At 46.5% G+C, this 18632-nt stretch overlaps 1 protein-coding gene across 2 annotated transcripts in view; it reads left to right on the top strand.

Moving 5' to 3' along the window:
* The first annotated feature begins 252 nt into the window (after positions 1-252).
* Positions 253-18632, top strand: part of drosha (drosha ribonuclease III) — a 159217-nt gene continuing 140837 nt past the window's right edge. For both annotated transcript variants that reach the window (XM_041184702.1, XM_041184701.1), the window contains exons 1-6: positions 253-348; positions 2414-3318; positions 7216-7296; positions 10543-10789; positions 13416-13557; positions 14860-15023. In XM_041184702.1, the coding sequence (XP_041040636.1) occupies positions 2420-3318; positions 7216-7296; positions 10543-10789; positions 13416-13557; positions 14860-15023 (1533 nt within the window). In that variant the 5' untranslated portion in view covers positions 253-348; positions 2414-2419. The remainder of the gene's footprint in view (positions 349-2413; positions 3319-7215; positions 7297-10542; positions 10790-13415; positions 13558-14859; positions 15024-18632) is intronic.

The raw sequence follows: 18632 nt of genomic DNA, 5'->3' as shown, positions 1-18632 counted from the left end.
TGATCGGGGAACAGCAAATTTCTCAGTGCGAGACACGGATCAATATCAGCGGAGATCACCTTCAACTTCAGACTCCTGCTTGTGATGCAAATATGAAGAAATAATACAAAGTCCCCCCCCCCCTGTTGTTTGGCTGGGCATTTGGGTTTGCTTCCAAACCGAAATGATGCATTTCTTCCCCCCCTCCCCCCCCATATATTACATTTGCTGTTACTTTCTCCTCCATGCAAGCTCCGCCTTGCAGCTTTGGAAGACCAATAAGGACAGTCCGTGGGGCTGGGACATCCGAGAGCTTCAGCTATGCTGCTGCGTCTACTTCCTGTGACGGAAGCAAGTCGCTCCTAAATTGTAAGTACTTTGAGCAAATTGCTGAAATGCAACAAGTTATTTTGAATGAACAATGCACTTGCGGCGTTCGGCGTAGTTATTATTTGCTACTCCCCATTTCGGTAGTGCCATGCAGCCAAATACAATGGTGTGTGACGAATAAAGGGAGGGAATTGCTGCATTGGCGGCGGGGGGGGGGGGGGGGGGGGGGGGTAAGGACAGAGTGCTTCAATCACAGGTGGATAAAGGGGACAGTAAGATAATGGGAAAATATTAATAACTGGGCAATAAAATAATGAGAAGAAGGAATATGTTATCAATATTTATCCCTCAATCATCAGTAAAACAATATCTGGCAATTGTCTCATTGCTGTTTGTGGGAACTTGCTGTTTGCAAATTGGCTGCTGCATTTCCTGCTTTACAACAGTGACTGGATTTCAAAAAAAGCCTGTAGGCTTTAAAGTGCTTTGGTACGTCATATATGAGGTGCTATATGAATGCAATATTTTATCTTACTCTTTTGCACCCTCCCCAGCTCTTAAGCATTAATTGTTTATCCTCTGGCGTATTAATGTGCAACCAAATGCCTCAAGACGTTGAGTGGTGAACGCATTCAAATGTGTTGAACCTGGATTGGTGGCAATTGTTTATACTTGGGGACAGTTTTAAATGGGAAAATTGTATTTAATATTGAAAACCTAGTTTAGATTGCACATTCCAGGCTGAAATCGATTCTGATCACAGGAGTGCTGCATTCTAATTTAAAGCCGAGATTGCAAGAAATAACTTCTTTGCAACGTTGGTTGTATTTTGGTTATTTTGAGTAATCAAGGATGAATGGTTTTTTTTCCCCATGTGGTCTAGCAGTTAGGATGGTGCTCAGAAATACAATTTTTAAGTAAAGGATGATTCATGAGAAGACGTGAGATAAAGTACATGCTCTTCAACTCCTTCTAAGGTTTTTTTGTGTTGGTATTCCTCGGTCTGACAATTGCTGCACAAAAGGGCAAAGAACGAGGTTCGATCCCTGGCCTGTGCTGAGTCTGTTAGCCTCGGCCGGAGTAATGTGTGATTGTTGGCCTCAGTGCGCAGGCTAAACATGAGGGGGAAAAAAAACACTCACGATTCCCCCTCCCCCAACCAAAGGCCATTTGCCTAGTTGCGATCTTATTGAATGGAGGAGCAGGATCGAGGGGCTGAGTGGCCCTTACTCCTGCTCCTAATTCATACGATGGTGTGATCGGGCCTCGCTCTGTGGAGATCCAGCGGGCTATCACTATCTAGCCCCACACCTGTGTGCTGAGCAGCACAGAATACTTAACCAGAGGAAAGAGTTAAGAATATAAATTCTATTGACACTCCAAATTAGCTAGACAAAAAGAAAATCAAAATGACAGGTTGGATGTGAATTTGAATTCTTATCAGGAAGATTATTGACACACAGGCTGAGTAACCCTTCAGCGAGGAAATTTTTTTCCGCACAGTGTTCTCTCAGAGTTTCATGTATGACAACTTTGCCATGGGTCGATAATAGTTGCTTAGAAAAAAATAGCATCTGCCAAGCGGCACCTCTGACAGTGCAGCACTCCCTCAGTACTGCACTGGAGTGTCAGCTAAACCCAGGCTCCGTCGGCCCTCTCAGGTGGATGTGAAAATCCTATGGCAGCATTTCAAAGAAGGGCAGGTGACCTCTTTCTTTCCCCCCCACTCCCCAACTGTCTTGGCCAATACTTATACCTCAAACACACAAAAAAAATGACCACCTATTCGTTACCACATTGCTGTTTGTGGGAGCTTGCTGTGTGCAAATTGGGTTTCCTTCATTCAAGGTATATAAAGCACTTTGGGGCACCCACTGGTTGAGAAAGACGCTGTACAACTGCATGTCCTTTCGTTTCTCCATGGAAACCTTTGCAAGTTGCTCTCCTTTAGTCAGTCAGTGCTTTTTTTATTTTGTTTTTAGCCAACAATTCACGTGAAATGGTTTTGGAAATACCTGTACAGCAGGACTTAGTTGTGCTTGGATCTGATGTTTTTGCATCGCAGAACGTATTGAAATCATTCTAACCATCTTCTTTCTTAAAGGGCGCCATGTCATTTCACCTGGGGCGAGGGGGAGCCGCGCACGCCGGCCACAGCACTATCCCGAAGGTGGGGGGCACTCGGGGCAGGGGCGCCCCAGGGAACCGGATGCCTCCACAGAACTTTCAGGCCGCGGGTTTTCGACCGGTTCACCCCCAGCAGCCCCCGCCCTTATTCCCCCACGAGCAGCAGGTCGCTCCCCCCATGCTGCCCCCTCCCCGCTTCCCCGCCCCGCAGGGCACGGGCTATGTTCCTCCCAGCTTTATGCCCTACCAGCCTCACATCCCCCAGCCGGCGGAGATGGACATCACGCAGAGTGCCCCGCAGCAGTGCCCCGTCCACCCCCGGGCTCCGTTTCCCGCTCCTCCGGTGCGCCAGGGCTTTCCCGGTTTGCCTTGCTTTACACCGGCGCCCCCCCTGCCCAGCGCTGTGACCACCCTTCCGGGGACCCCCGACCGACCGGCTGGCTTCCACCACATGTTGGCGCCGGCCCCGCCCCCGCCCCAGCCCCCTCCCCCGCTGATGCCCCCCCAGACCGTCGGCTACCAGCCCCCGTACGCGATGGGTTACTCGCAGCCGTACCCGCTTCAGCACCTCAACAGCGGCTTCCAGCCCAGCTCCGGATCCGGCGGCTACCCACCGGATTCCGGCTCCCGCCGGCCCGAGCGCTTCGGGGACAAGCCGCCCTACCCGCCGGAGAAGCCCCCCGGCCGCCGGCGCTCGGCCGAGCGGGACCGCCGCCGCAGGGAGCGCAGCTGCCGGAGCCACGGCCAGCGCCGCCGGCCGGAGTCCCGGGGGGAGAGGGGGAGGAGTCCGGAGCGGAGGAGATCGGAGAGCAGCCGGCGCCGGGGGAGCAGCCGCGACCGGGGGAGGTCACCGGCTCGACACCGAAACCGCGACCACAGCAGGTGAGGACCTTCAAAAAGGTCGGCAGCAATATCGGAAACTCACGGCACCTCGGTCAGCTCCTGAGTCAGTGAGGTTAACGTTGCAGCCTTGATATTATAGCAGAGCCTTTTGAGTTTTGGTATTTTGTAGCAGCACCGCTATAAATCTGGGGAAATAGTTTAAGAAGGAGAAAATTGCTAAACAGAGAATCGTAGAATAGTACAGCAAAGAAGGAGGCCATTCAGCCCATCAAGTTGATACATATCTTTCAAAGAACAATCCTCACTCTTTTACCCCCCCCCCCCTGCATATCCCTGTAATATTTGATCCTCCAAGAAATTATCCAATTCCTTTTTGAAAGCAAGTATACCTGTATTCACCACACAACTTATTCCGAATCCTAGCCCTTTGTTGCATTAAGAAGAAGCTTTTCCTCATGTCTCCTCCTGCTTCTTTACCAGTCACTGGAATCTCTGCCTTCTGTCCACCGACCGAAAGCCGCTGGAAACCAGTTTCTCTTTGTTTTCTCGGTCTAAACGCTTAATGATGTTAAACAGCTTTATCAGATAATAAAAAACAAAAAAAACTGCGGATGCTGGAAATCCAAAACAAAAACAGAATTACCTGGAAAAACTCAGCAGGTCTGGCAGCATCGGCGGAGAAGAAAAGAGTTGACGTTTCGAGTCCTCATGACCCTTCAAAAAGCTTTATCAGATCTCCATTTAGTCTAGAGTGTTCTGGGAAGGACAACATCAATCTCTCCATGCAACTAATCCCTCATCCCCTGGAACCATTCTGGTAAACCTCTTCTTCAGAGCCTTCATATCCTTGCTAAAGTGTGGTGCTCAGATTTGAATAAACAATGTGACCAAACCAGTGTTTGAGAAAAGATTATTGAAGGCTGGTTTATTATTTAAAAAAAAAACACAGGCCCTTGCATTGTTTTTTGGTATCAAGGAAATGTACTTTGAGGAAGTGGGATAATTGACACCCTATGCGAGTTTTCAAAGTAATGAGAGGCTTAATAACCTTTTTCTGAGATGCATTATTGTTTTAAAATATTTTCAAAATCGATTCACCCTTTCAGGTAGTTTTTTTTTTGCTTAGGGATGTCCTGGCCTGTGGTGATGGACGGTGGTAGACGGTGATGGACGGTGGTGGACGGTGGTGGACGATGGTAGATGGTGACGGACAGTGGTAGATGGTGATGGACGGTGGTAGACAGTGATGGACGGTGGTAGACGGTGATAGATGGTGGTAGACAGTGATGGACGGTGCTAGACGGTGATGGACAGTGGTAGACGGTGATGGACGGTGATAGATGGTGGTAGACAGTGATAGACGGTGATGGACGGTGGTAGACGGTGACGCACGGTGACGCACGGTGACGCACGGTGACGGACGGTGGTAGACGGTGGTAGACGGTGACAGACGGTGACGGACGGCGGTAGACGGTGACGGACGGCGACAGAAGGCAGGGTTGCTAAAAGCCAGTTAGGTGGCTTGACAGCGGTAACTTCAAGTTACGTTTTGGTGAGTCACACAGTAGATGTTACGGCAATGTGAAGACTTTATTTACAGAGTTGCGCATTCTGTATAAGATGTTCCCTTTTCATGGTCATAGAGTTATACAGCACAGAAACAGGCCCTTTGGTCCATCGTGTCCGTGCTGGCCATCAAGCCCCTATCTATTGTAATCCCATTTTCCAGCACTTGGCCTGTAACCCTGTATGCTATGACGCTTCAAGTGCTCATCTAAATACTTCTTAAATGTTGTGAGGGTTCCTGCCTCTACCACCCCTCAGGCAGTGTGTTCCAGATTCCAACCACTTTTTGGGTGAAAAACCTTTTCCTCAAACCCCCTCCAAATCTGCTGCCCCTTACGTTAAATCTATGCCCCCTGGTTATTGACACGTCCGCTAAGGAGAAAAGTTTCTTCCTATCTACCCCATCTACGCCCCTCATAATTTTGTACACCTCTATCAGGTCCCCCCTCAGCCTTCTCTGCTCTAAGGAAAACAACCCTAGCCTATCCAGTCTCTCTTCATAGCTGAAACGTTCCAGCCCAGGCAACATCCTGGTGAATCTCCTCTGCGCCTTCTCCAGTGCAATCACATCCTTCCTATAGTGTGGTGACCAGAACTGCACACGGTACTCCAGCTGTGGCCTAACTAGCATTTTATAAAGCGTTTTATACACACTTTTCTTAAAGATGCTTTCTTGAAATGTATTACCTTGGTCTTTTAATGGGCTGTTGAAGGCTGTCGCATCAGGTTGTGACCAGCAGGCTTCAGTGTGTGTTGTTGCTTACTGCTGGGTCGTTGGCTTGTCCATGTGAAGGCGGAAACAGCCACAACCATGGAGCAGTTGGTATTGTAATCTGATTAGGATGTAAATTGTTCAGCAGGCGCTTTAAGCAAACACGTGGGCCCAGGTTTTCACCCCTGGGTCAGGGGCATGGAGATGGGAGGATTCTCAGCTCCGCAAAGCCGGCCTTTAAAAATAGCCACGCCCCAGGTCGGATTTTCATTCCGGGAGACGAGCTGGATTGGAAGTCGGGTTGCTCCCGGAACGAGTGCAGAAGCTGCTGGGTGGAAGACCCGCCTCTGTGCTCCGGCACTAGATTGAATTAAATCAAAAAGAAAGATTATAACAAAAACGGCCCTCAGGCCCTCACCCGCTTTAACCCCCTCCTCCACCTCCACCCCCCCCCCCCACACTCCTCATGCACTTCCATGCCATCTCATGCCCCTAACCCACATCCCCATGGCTCCTCAAATCCCCATGCCAACCAACACCCCTCTACCCACCCATCATAGCTGCTCATACCCTCTATGCCTCCCACATCCCCACGGCACCTTGTAGCACCAATGCAAACTTAGTACTAACTCATACCAACCTATGCCCCGCCCATCAACCACCCTTTGCACTTACTCCTTCCATGCCAACTCACCTAGTATCCTTGGACAGTTCCTTGACAGCTTGGCAGTTTCTTGACAGCTTAACAGTTCCAATGAGTTCATGCACTTTTTACGTTCAATCATGCTTACTTTTAACAATCTTAAAGGGTGCCTTACCTATCGCTAAGGTGTCCCAGGACCATGTCCAAAAGGATACCTTACCTCCCCAAAGGGAAACGTACCCTGGCTATCCAAATGAATCCACCAAGATCAGACCTTCTCTTACCTGGCCTAATCTGCACTCTCTGGGTTTCCCACTCCTGGCCTACCAAGATCCCACATCAGTGAAGGCGGCTGGTGATTTAAATGGCCAGCTGCCTCCACAAACCCCAGTCTGACTCCACTCCTGTTCCTGTGAAAATGGAACAGGCAGTGTTTAGGGGTGGGACTTAGGCTTTCAGGGATTTTGGCCATGATGGAGAGGTTCTCCGTCATGATGGAAGCCTGGGTCTTGGTTCCGGTGGAAGTTGTGTGACCGGTTTGAGATTCTGTACAAAGTGCTCAAATTGTAACGGTTCACAAACCCATCCAGTGCTGGACATGAACGGCAAAATGATCTATGACTGTGAGGACCTTGCAGCCGATAGCCACCCTTATTTCATCCGATAGTCCTTAAGTCCATACTTTCAGCAGATACGGGTCACTGGAGTAACCTCAGCCGCTGCAAATCAAAGTGTCGCTCGTGCTGTCTTAGTGGAGCTTGGATAACTCGGTACAGGTCTGTGAGTGAACTTGGGGCGTTTCTGCTTTGTGTGCTCCAGCTATATTCAGACTTTTAACTGCAAGACAGCCCGAGAATCTGCCGGCTGGGAAAAGCTGTCACTTTTAGGGAATTGAAAACAATTGATTCTGTGTTTCTTTCTCTGTACCATGCTGCGTTATGAAGGGGATAGACGCCTTCATGATGTTAACCCATTTTAACTCTGGAATGCACATAATCTTTTGTTCACTCCCCAGAGACAGACATAAGCATCGTGACAGCTACCGATCCCCGTCGTATGAAAGACAGCACAGACGTGAACGGAAAAGGACGCATAGGTGAGACTTACTGGGCCCTTTTCTTTTCCAATCCTTCACTCACTAAAGTCAGGAGTGCTTTTGGATTTTGTTTAGTCATTCCAAACACGCTTTGGGAAAGCTAGCATTGGTTACTTGCCTGTCGAGGCTGGTCATGTGCCTTGTGTGCAAAGGTTTGATGTCAGCAGTTGGGATCTACAGTTAGCAGCCTGTTACTGTATGAGAAGCTGAGAGATCTCAGGATGTAGACAGAGGTAATAACACTGGGATTGGCCTGAATCTCTCCAGTGAGGCTTGAATCATTACAGCACCTAAGGAGGCCATTCAACCTATCAAATCCCCCACTATCAATATCCTGGGAGACTAGAAACTGAACTGGACTCGCTATATAAATACTGTGGCTGCAAGAACAGGTCAGAGGCTAGGAATAATGTGAAGAGTAACTCACCTCCTGACTCCCCAAAGCCTGTCCACCATTTACAAGGCACAAGTCAGGAGTGTGATGGAATACTCCCCACTTGCCTGGATGAGTGCAGCTCCCACAACACTCGAGAAGCTTGACACCATCCAGGACAAAGCAGCCCCGCTTGATTGGCAACACATCCACAAACATTCACTCCCTCCATCACCAACGAACAGTAGCAGTGTGTGTACCATCTACAAGATGCACTGCAGAAACTCACCAAGGCTCCTTCAACAGCACTCTCCAAAACCACGACCACTACCATCTAGAGGGACGAGGGCAGCAGACACATGGGAACACCACCACCTGGAAGTTCCCCTCCGATCCACTCACCATCCTGACTTGGAAATATATCACTGTTCCTTCACTGTCACTGGGTCAAAGTCCTGGAACTCCCTCCCTACCTCCCTAACAGCACTGTGGGTGTACCTATACCACAGGGACTGCAGGGGTTCAAGAAGGCAGCTCACCATCACCTTCTCAAGGGCAATTAGGGATGGGCAATAAACACTGGCCTAGATAGCGACACCCACATCCCGGGAATGAATAAAATAAAAAATCCAATTTTCTTTTGAAATTGTTGATTGCTTCCAGCACCCTTGCAGGCAGCGAGTTCCAAGCTATTACCACTCTCTGTGTAAAAAAAAAAATTCTCCCTCACCTCTTGTCCAAAACCATAAATCTGTGTCCTTAGTCCTTGTATGATCGGCTAATGTGAACAGTTTTTTATTTTTAGTTTACCATATTTAAACCTGTACTCCTCCGTCAGATCTCCCTTTAATCTCCTTTGCTCTAAGGAAAACAACTCCAACTTCACCAGCCCTAACCTTGTAACTAAAATCCCTCACCCTGGAAGTATTTTGGCAAGTCTCCCCTGCATCCACCCAAGGCACTTCCAATGAGGGTTCAACTTGGATGCTTAATTTAATGTCCAAATAACTCGGGGCTGTGGTTGAGTTTTATGGGTGTTTGAATGCGCTGTAACCACGAAGGCAATTACTTTAGCGTAAGTTTCTCCTTGGAATATTTGGGCTTGTTAGCTTTGAATGAGGTATGGTAATTCAGCAGGGAGCTATGCACTTTCAGCCTGCCTGTGTTTCCCCTAAGTTTTATTCTTTAACTTTGTTTCGTGGTTGCTAAAGTATAGAGGACGCTGAGAACTGTGGTCGAGTGGTTGTGCTTCAAACTGATGTCCCTCGGCCAGCATCTTCCAGCCTGCACCAAATTCCAGCTAATTAGCGTGCCCGCCAAAAAAAAAACTTGGCGTTGAATTCAAAATAACGCCCGCAGATTAAAGGAGTTTAAAGAAATTGGTGGTGGAAAAGTAAGGCAAAATCCGCTTGTCTATTTCCATCGTTTAGAGCTTACCTCATAGTAAGTTTAAAATTTGAGCATGAACATTTTCCAATGTGTGTGGATATGGGAGCAGGAGGAGGCCATTCAGCCCCTCGAACCCTCTCTGCCAATCAGTTGATAATGGCTGATCTACTCCATTTACCCTGTGATTGCACCATATCCCTTCCTGCCCTGACCTCACAAATACCTGGCGATCTCAGTCTTGAAAGCTCCAGTGGATCCCCAGCATCGTCCGGAGCCTTTTGGGGAAGAGAGTTCCAGATTTCTACCACGCTGCGAGCAGCAAAAGTACTTCCTGATTTTGTTCCGTGAACGGCCCAGCTCTGATTTTAAGATCATGCCCCCTTGCTCTTGATTTTGCCCAGGGTAAAATCAGGGGTCGTTACGGCGAGGAGGAGGCGTCCATTCGGCCCATTGAATCCATGCCAGCTCTCTTCAGAGAAACCCAGTCAGTCTCGCTCCTCCCCAGCTCTATCCCCACAGCTCTGCAAGTGTATTTCCCACAAGTGCTCATCGAATTTCCTTCATCGTTCATCGTCTCCGCTTTCACCACCCGGTTCATAGGCAGCATCATTACCACTCACTGTGGGGAAAAATGTTCTTTCTCACGTTCCCCCCCAGTATATCTTGCCCAAAACCTTAAATCTGTGTCCCTCCCACCCCCAACCCTTGTACCATCTGCTAATGGAAACAGCCTATTTTTATCTACCCTATTAAAACCTGAGGGAAAAAGTGTCTCTATCCTGTCAAATTCTTTTAACGTTTTATACAGCTCAACTGGATCATCCCTCGAGCTCCTCTGCTTAATATAATACAACCCTTATTTATACAATGAAAACAGAAAATGCTGGAAAAGCTCAGCGGGTCTGGCAGCATCTGTGGAGAGAGAAACAGAGTTAACGTTTCGAGTCCGTATGACTCTTCTTCAGAGCTAAAGAGAAGAAGAAGTGACTTTACCACTACCATTAACACTCTCTTTGCTTGTGTCTATGGCATCTTTGTTGATCTCTAATTGGCTCCCACCTATTACCGACTTTATATCTTGTTCCACCTGCTCCACCTCTTAAACAGTATAAAATCCATCACATTTCTACTTCTCTTTAGCTCTAAAGAAGAGTCATATGGACTTGAAACGTTAACTCTGTTTCTCTCTCTCTCCACAGATGCTGCCAGACCTGCTGAGTTTTTCCAGCATTTTCTGTTTTTATTTCAGATTTCCAAAATCCGCAGTATTTTGCAGATTTACACAACCTGTCCTCAAAATTTAACTTTCATAGGACAGCGATGACTATAGCTGGCACAAATTCCTGGCGGTGTGCTGGAAAATCGCTTTTATTTCCCTTACCTCATTCGGCGTGCAACAAACATTTGATTGGAAAAAGGGCAGGTTTTTATTTCTTTACAAAGGCCTGAGGGTGTCTGGAATCTTTCTGTGCTTTTTCTTGAAGCCGGTCAAGCAGCAGAGAGAGGAAGCGCCCTCACTGGGAGGATGAGAGAGATCGAAGGTCAACGGGTCACAGTTCAAGTAAGGAGAAACTCCATTCGGCAACCCGAAGCAAGGAGGCTGAAGAGAGCTCCTTCACTGAAAAGATTGAGGAGGAGAAAGAGGAGGAAGAGCTGCTAAATACAAAGCCGGTGTGGATTCGCTGTACTCACTCTGAGAATTACTATTCCAGTGACCCCATGGATCAGGTGGTAAGTACAGCTTAGTCATATTTCATGGAATGTACAGCACAGAAGCAGGCCATTCAGCCCATCTGCTCTCTGCCAGTGTTTATGTTCCACATGAGCCTCCTTCCATCGCCCCCCCCCCCCACCACCACCCCCCTCTTCGTCTCACCCCATCGGCATATCCTTCTATTCCTTTCTCTCTCATGTGTCTATCCAGCTTCCCTTGATGAATGGCTTCACACTCCCTGTGGTTGTGAGTTCTACGTTCTCACTGCTCCCCGGGTAAAGGAGTTTCTCCTGAATTACCTATTGGATTTGTTAGTGACTCTCTCATATTAATGCCCCTGGTTCAGCTTCCCCTCTCAAATGGGAGTTGTCTGCCCTACATCTACTCTATCAAACCCTTTTATAATTTTAGACAAGGTTTATTACGTATGTATATCTTTGCACGGTTTGAATTAGGTGCAGATTGACCTGTCAAAGGGCTGTGGAAAATTAATGGAACATTGGACTTTACATAAAGACCTGCTTGGTGTGCTGCAAATTTAAATAGCCTTGATTTTCAGCTACTGGGTGCCATTTATGCTTCTTGGGGATATAGTACATCATGGTGCTGTAATTTATAATTAATGCAGAGAAAAATTCTGCCCATGCTTATAATTCCCAAAGATGTGCACAGTATTATGTAGAATGAATAGCATTGGAACAGGCCCATCCTGGTGGTTATGCTCCACATGGACCTCGTCCCACCTTATTTCATCTCACCCCATCATCATATCCATCTATTCCTTTTTCCCTCATGTGTTTACCCTGCTTCCCCTTAATGGAACATTGGACATCGATGTTGTTCACCTCAATCACTCCAAGGGGAGACAGTGGCGTAGTGGTATTGTCGCTGGACTAGTAATCCAGAGATTCAGGGTAATGCTCTGGGTTTGCATCTCGCCACAGCAGATGGTGGAATTTGAATTCAACAAAAATCTGGAATTAAAAGTCTAATGATGACCATGAAAGCATTGATGATTGTTGTAAAAACCCATTTGGTTCATGAATGCCCTTTAGGGAAGGAAATCTGTGTTGTCCTTACCTTGTCTGGCCTACATGTGACTCCAGACCTAAAGCAATGTGGTTGACTCTTAAATGCCCTCTGAACTAGGGCAACTAGGGATGGGTAATAAGTGCTGGCTTAGCCAGCGACACCCACATCCTACAAACGAGTAATTAAAAAAAAAATCTAGTAGTGAGTTCCACATTCTCATCACTGTCTGTAAAGAAGCTTCTTCCTGAATTCCCTATTGGATTAATTAGTGACTATTACATTCAAGGTCCTTAATTTGTGATTTCTCTGCAAATGGAAACAACATCTCCACGTCTACCCTTCCATAATCTTAAAGACCTCCACCGGGTCGAGAGAAAAGAGCCCCAGCCTGTTCGGTGTTTCCTGGTGGGTCAGGTAAAACTTTCCGGCATCTTCTGCAGTATTCTGTGTCTTTTTGACGATATGGAGACCGGGGCTGTGCTCAGTACTCCCAAGTACGGCCCAAGCAAATTTCTATGCAGATTTAATGTAACTTGTAATCGAAAAGCAGAACATAGCGGACGCTGGAAACCTGAAATAAGAAACGGAAAACGCCGGATAGAACTTCTGCAGCATCTGGCAGCATCTGCGTGGAGAGAGAAAAAGGTCATCGGCTTGAAACGTTAACTCTGGTTTTCACTCTCTGCACACATGCTGCCTAACCTGCTGAGTTTTTTCTTCCAGCGTTTTCTGTTTTAACACTACATCTCTGCTTTTCAATTCCATTCTGGAAACAAAGCCCCGTGCGTTATTTGCTTTGTTTTTTTTTTAGTTGTCTTATTATGTGGAATTCGAAACACGAACAGCTCAGCCATGATCTTATTGAATGGTGGAGCAGGCTCGAGGGGCTGAATGGCCTATTTCTTACGTTTGTATGATGTGTACCTACGATCTGTGTGTCTCTACCCCTCTGCCCTCAAATCCATTGTAACTCTTCTTTTCCGGAGGGTATGTGGGGCCCTTATTGCCCCTTCCCAAATGGACGTAACATAAAAAGGGCAATTTGTTTTTCTGGATTGCTTCTGTTGTGATGTACGCTTTTGTCTTATTTTGGACAATGTCTGGAGGTTTCTGAAGCTTTTTAATCTTCTTTCGAAGTTCTTAGTTGTCTAACCTATAGCCTCCATAAAGTTTCATTTCTTTCTCCGAGCAGCAAGTTAGAGGAGAAATGAGAATTTTTTTGTCACGTGGAAGGGGCTAGTGGAGATCTGGTGCGCACGACCCGAATTGGATTCTGCAGGAGATTTCAAAAGGCAATTGGGTTTGTACTTCAAGAGCATTAATTTCCAGGGTCATGGGGAGAAACGTAGGGTGTGGGACTAAATTTGGTAGCTCGTTCAAGAAGCCGGCACGGACACGATAGGCCGAATGGCCTCCTCCTGTGACGTAAGGTCCTCTGACAATTTCTCTGATCTTCTATTAATGGACTAATACAGAGATGCATTCCCTCAATGTTCCTGACATTAAAGATTAACCTAGAGTTAAAAGCTTTGCGAGCGGCCATCTTGTACCGCTGTTCTGAAACAAAAACGTTTGTAAACGCACGTCCAAACCTGACTTTGAAAATTTCAGGGTGATTCCACTGCTGTTGGCACAAGTAAACTGCGGCAGCTTTATGCCAAGTTTGATGAGGAGCTTGGGCAGAGACAATCAAAGGCAAAAGCTGCCAGACCGCCATGGGAGCCTCCGAAAACCAAACTGGATGAAGAACCAGGTATGAAAGATTGGGATTTAAAAAAAATAGTGTATTTGTGTATATATTATTTATATATATATATATAATGTGTATATAATACATATACATATATATCCTGCTGATTCATCAGGGAAGTGCTTAGCTAAGCACTCCCCTGATGAATCAGCAAGATTATTGGGTAAGTAGGTGAGCTATGGATGCCCATGTGGTTCCCGACATTCTTCATTACTTGAGTTTTCTTCACTTCTTGTCTGGGTCCATTGTAGACGAACTGATAGAGATCAGTCTCCGTGCCCGGTCTCTGTGGTTGATCACTGCCCCAGGTTGGTAGAAGCTGAACCAGCTGGACCACGGCCCTTTTCTGACTGGCAATATGCCGACCTCTTTCCATCGTTTCAGTTGACCTAGTCAAAGACAGTGGCAGCAAGCAACCCACAAGAACCAAGAGCAAAATACTGTAGATGCTGGAAATCTGAAATAAAAACAGAAAATGCTGGAAAAGCTTAGCAGATCGGGCAGCGTCTGTGGAGAGAGAGAAAAACAGAGAAAGCTATCAGGGGTTGACCTTGCATTAGATTGTCACTTTTTATTTGGATAATTATCTGAGGAGAAATAAAATGTGCAGGGCTATGGGGAGTGGGAAGGTAATTGGACTAGCTGAGTTGCTCTAGCAGGGAATCAGCACAGACACAATGGGCCGAATGGCCTTCTGTGCTGTAACCATTCTACGATACACCCAGACCTTCCTGAACGTGACCATCGTCTAAGAGTCAATTTTGAGCAGTCTGTAGTTTGGGATGTGTATCCTTCACAATCTGCCTGCAGAAACCATCGGTATTAATCAGTTTTAACCCTGTATGTGCTGGGAGCAGAAAAGAAGAATCCAGTAAATGAAATATCGTCAATAAAATATTCTTTGTTACCACCTGTATGTCACAATTAATATTCACAATATACCATTGTAAATTCAATCCTGGTTTAAACACAAAGCAAGATTGCTGATTAGTTCCCTGTTGCTTTCTTCATGGAACTGCCTGGGCCAATCAGGGTCGACTTGCCAACCAATCAGCACCCTTTCCCCCCTGTAGTGTAAATTGTTGTTGTGATTGTTTGAACTTTGGCATTCTTGCATTTGTCTTGATGAGTGTGAGATGAAAAGCTTGTACTCTATCTTCAGCAAGATTGCCAGTTAGTTACAGCAACTGGATTGCTTTTGTCCCAAGAGCTTTTGAAACATTTAATATTTCTTCATTGCCCTATTGATTGGTTGTTTAATTTTCATGAATATTTTAAGGCGATTTTTATTTTTTCTCTGCTCAGACGCCAGCTCCAGTGATTCAGGCTGTGACTCGGATGATAACAGCAGTGGGAGCAGTACCTGCAGCTCAGACTCTGAAATTATTGACGTAATTGAAGAAATCAAACGTAAAAAGGCACATCCCGATCGATTGCACGAGGAGTTGTGGTACAATGATCCAGGCCAGGTGTGTCAGCCCTTCTATTGCAATGATACAGGACAGCCTGGACAGTCAGTGACACTCTTAGAGTTTCTTTGTCCAATAGGAGCTTTTATTTTTTTTTCTGCTAAGTGTTTGCACTGTTGAAGGAAAAATTGAACAGTTCTGCCAAATTGTCATTGTGCTGCAATGACCTATTTTACCCTTTCGCTAACCTGGTTTGTTTCCTTCTCTGTAATTTCCCTATACAACGTGCAATAAGAGAATTATTCCAGGTAACCTCTATCTAACAAGGGAAGTTTTAATTTGTTTAGAGAGAAGATCGAACCCATGTTCCCCCTCCCACCCACTTCCCTCCCCCCTTGGAAAAGTTTTTTTAAGAAGATCGGTCTGCTCACTCCTGCCCGACTACCTATGCCAACTGTTGGCTTGGTGACCAGCCCACTTGACCCTTGATTATATATTTAAGTACAGAGGCCCAGGCTGCTGGTTTCGACGCCTGCCCACCCAACCCCCCCCCCCCAGTATTATCAGGGTGAGCTCAGGGTGGGCAGGAAGGTGGTGGGTGGGCACCTGCCCTATTTTATGTGCCCCCCCCCCCCCATCAAGAACACACCCGGCAAGGGGTATGTAAAACGCAGCCCCTAGCCTACATATAATCATCTATTTCTGTAAGTGTACCAGTGCCAATAGTTTCATAACAAGTGGAAAAGAGAAGAACCAAATACCGTGTTTTATAACTGAAGCTTTTGTATCTTGTAGTATTCATGCTGAAAGGTGCTATCCTTCAGGAACCTGCATGGATTTTAGATGCGGAATACATGGATTGTTAATGTGGTATACGTAGATCGTTGATGTGGTATATGTGGATTGTTGATGTGATATACATGGATTTTAGGTGTGGAAGACGTGGATTGTTGACGTGGAAGACGTGGATTGTTGACGTGGTATACGTGGATTGTTGACGTGGTATACGTGGATTGTTGACGTGGTATACGTGGATTGTTGACGTGGTATACGTGGATTGTTGACGTGGTATACGTAGATAATTGACGTGGTATACGTGGATAATTGACGTATACGTGGATAATTGATGTGGAAGACGTGGATAGTTGATGTGGAAGACGTGGATAGTTGATGTGGAAGACGTGGATTGTTGATGTGGTATACGTGGATAGTTGATGTGGAAGACGTGGATAGTTGATGTGGAAGACGTGGATAGTTGATGTGGAAGACGTGGATAGTTGATGTGGAAGACGTGGATAGTTGATGTGGAAGACGTGGCTAGTTGATGTGGAAGAAGTGGATAGTTGATGTGGAAGACGTGGATAATTGATGTGGTATGCGTGGATAATTGATGTGGTATATCTGGATTGTTGATGTGGAAAACGTGATTTTTGATGTGGTATCTTTGGATTGTTGATGTGGTATATGTGGATTGTTGATGTGGAAGACGTGATTTTTGATGTGGTATCTGTGGATAGTTGATGTGGTAAAAGTGGATAGTTGATGTGGTAAAAGTGGATAGTTGATGTGGTAAACGTGGATAATTGATGTGGTGTACGTGAATAATTGATGTGGTATACGTGGATAATTGAGGTGGTATACGTGGATTGTTGATGTGGAAGACGTGGATTGTTAATGTGGAAGACGTGGATTGTTGATGTGGAAGACGTGGATAATTGATGTGGTATACATGGATAATTGATGTGGTATACGTGGATTGTTGATGTGGTATACGTGGATTGTTGATGTGGTATACGTGGATTGTTGATGTGGTATACGTTGATAATTGATGTGGTATACGTTGATAATTGATGTGGTATACGTTGATAATTGATGTGGTATACGTGGATAATTGTTGTGGTATACGTGGATTGTTGATGTGGAAGACGTGGATTGTTGATGTGGAAGACGTGGATTGTTGATGTGGAAGACGTGGATAATTGATGTGGTATACGTGGATAATTGATGTGGTATACGTGGATAATTGATGTGGTATACGTGGATAATTGATGTGGTATACGTGGATAATTGATGTGGTATACGTGGATAATTGATGTGGTATACGTGGATAATCGAAGTGGTATACGTGGATTGTTGATGTGGATTGTTGATGTGGTATACGTGGATTGTTGATGTGGTATACGTGGATTGTCGATGTGGTATACGTGGATTGTCGATGTGGTATACGTGGATAGTGGATGTGGTATACGTGGATAGTTGATGTGGTATACGTGGATAGTTGATGTGGAAGACGTGGATGGTTGATGTGGAAGACGTGGATGGTTGATGTGGAAGACGTGGATGGTTGATGTGGAAGACGTGGATGGTTGATGTGGAAGACGTGGATGGTTGATGTGGAAGACGTGGATGGTTGATGTGGAAGACGTGGATGGTTGATGTGGAAGACGTGGATGGTTGATGTGGTGTACGTGGATGGTTGATGTGGAAGACGTGGATGGTTGATGTGGAAGACGTGGATGGTTGATGTGGAAGACGTGGATGGTTGATGTGGAAGACGTGGATGGTTGATGTGGAAGACGTGGATGGTTGATGTGGAAGACGTGGATGGTTGATGTGGAAGACGTGGATGGTTGATGTGGAAGACGTGGATGGTTGATGTGGAAGACGTGGATGGTTGATGTGGAAGACGAGGATGGTTGATGTGGAAGACGTGGATGGTTGATGTGGAAGACGTGGATGGTTGATGTGGAAGACGTGGATGGTTGATGTGGAAGACGTGGATGGTTGATGTGGAAGACGTGGATGGTTGATGTGGAAGACGTGGATGGTTGATGTGGAAGACGTGGATGGTTGATGTGGAAGACGTGGATGGTTGATGTGGAAGACGTGGATGGTTGATGTGGTGTACGTGGATGGTTGATGTGGTGTACGTGGATGGTTGATGTGGAAGACGTGGATGGTTGATGTGGAGTACGTGGATGGTTGATGTGGAAGACGTGGATGGTTGATGTGGAGTACGTGGATGGTTGATGTGGAGGACGTGGATGGTTGATGTGGAAGACGTGGATGGTTGATGTGGTGTACGTGGATGGTTGATGTGGTGTACGTGGATGGTTGATGTGGTGTACGTGGATGGTTGATGTGGTGTACGTGGATGGTTGATGTGGTGTACGTGGATGGTTGATGTGGTGTACGTGGATGGTTGATGTGGTGTACGTGGATGGTTGATGTGGTGTACGTGGATGGTTGATGTGGTGTACGTGGATGGTTGATGTGGTGTACGTGGATGGTTGATGTGGTGTACGTGGATGGTTGATGTGGTGTACGTGGATGGTTGATGTGGTGTACGTGGATGGTTGATGTGGTGTACGTGGATGGTTGATGTGGTGTACGTGGATGGTTGATGTGGAGTACGTGGATGGTTGATGTGGAAGACGTGGATGGTTGATGTGGAGTACGTGGATGGTTGATGTGGAGTACGTGGATGGTTGATGTGGAAGACGTGGATGGTTGATGTGGTGTACGTGGATGGTTGATGTGGTGTACGTGGATGGTTGATGTGGTGTACGTGGATGGTTGATGTGGTGTACGTGGATGGTTGATGTGGTGTACGTGGATGGTTGATGTGGTGTACGTGGATGGTTGATGTGGTGTACGTGGATGGTTGAT

Source organism: Carcharodon carcharias, chromosome 3 (assembly GCF_017639515.1).
Source record: "Carcharodon carcharias isolate sCarCar2 chromosome 3, sCarCar2.pri, whole genome shotgun sequence".
Classification (NCBI taxonomy): domain Eukaryota; kingdom Metazoa; phylum Chordata; class Chondrichthyes; order Lamniformes; family Lamnidae; genus Carcharodon; species Carcharodon carcharias.
The sequence above is the reverse complement of the archived record's forward strand: the minus strand, read 5'-3'. Positions and strand labels throughout refer to the sequence as shown.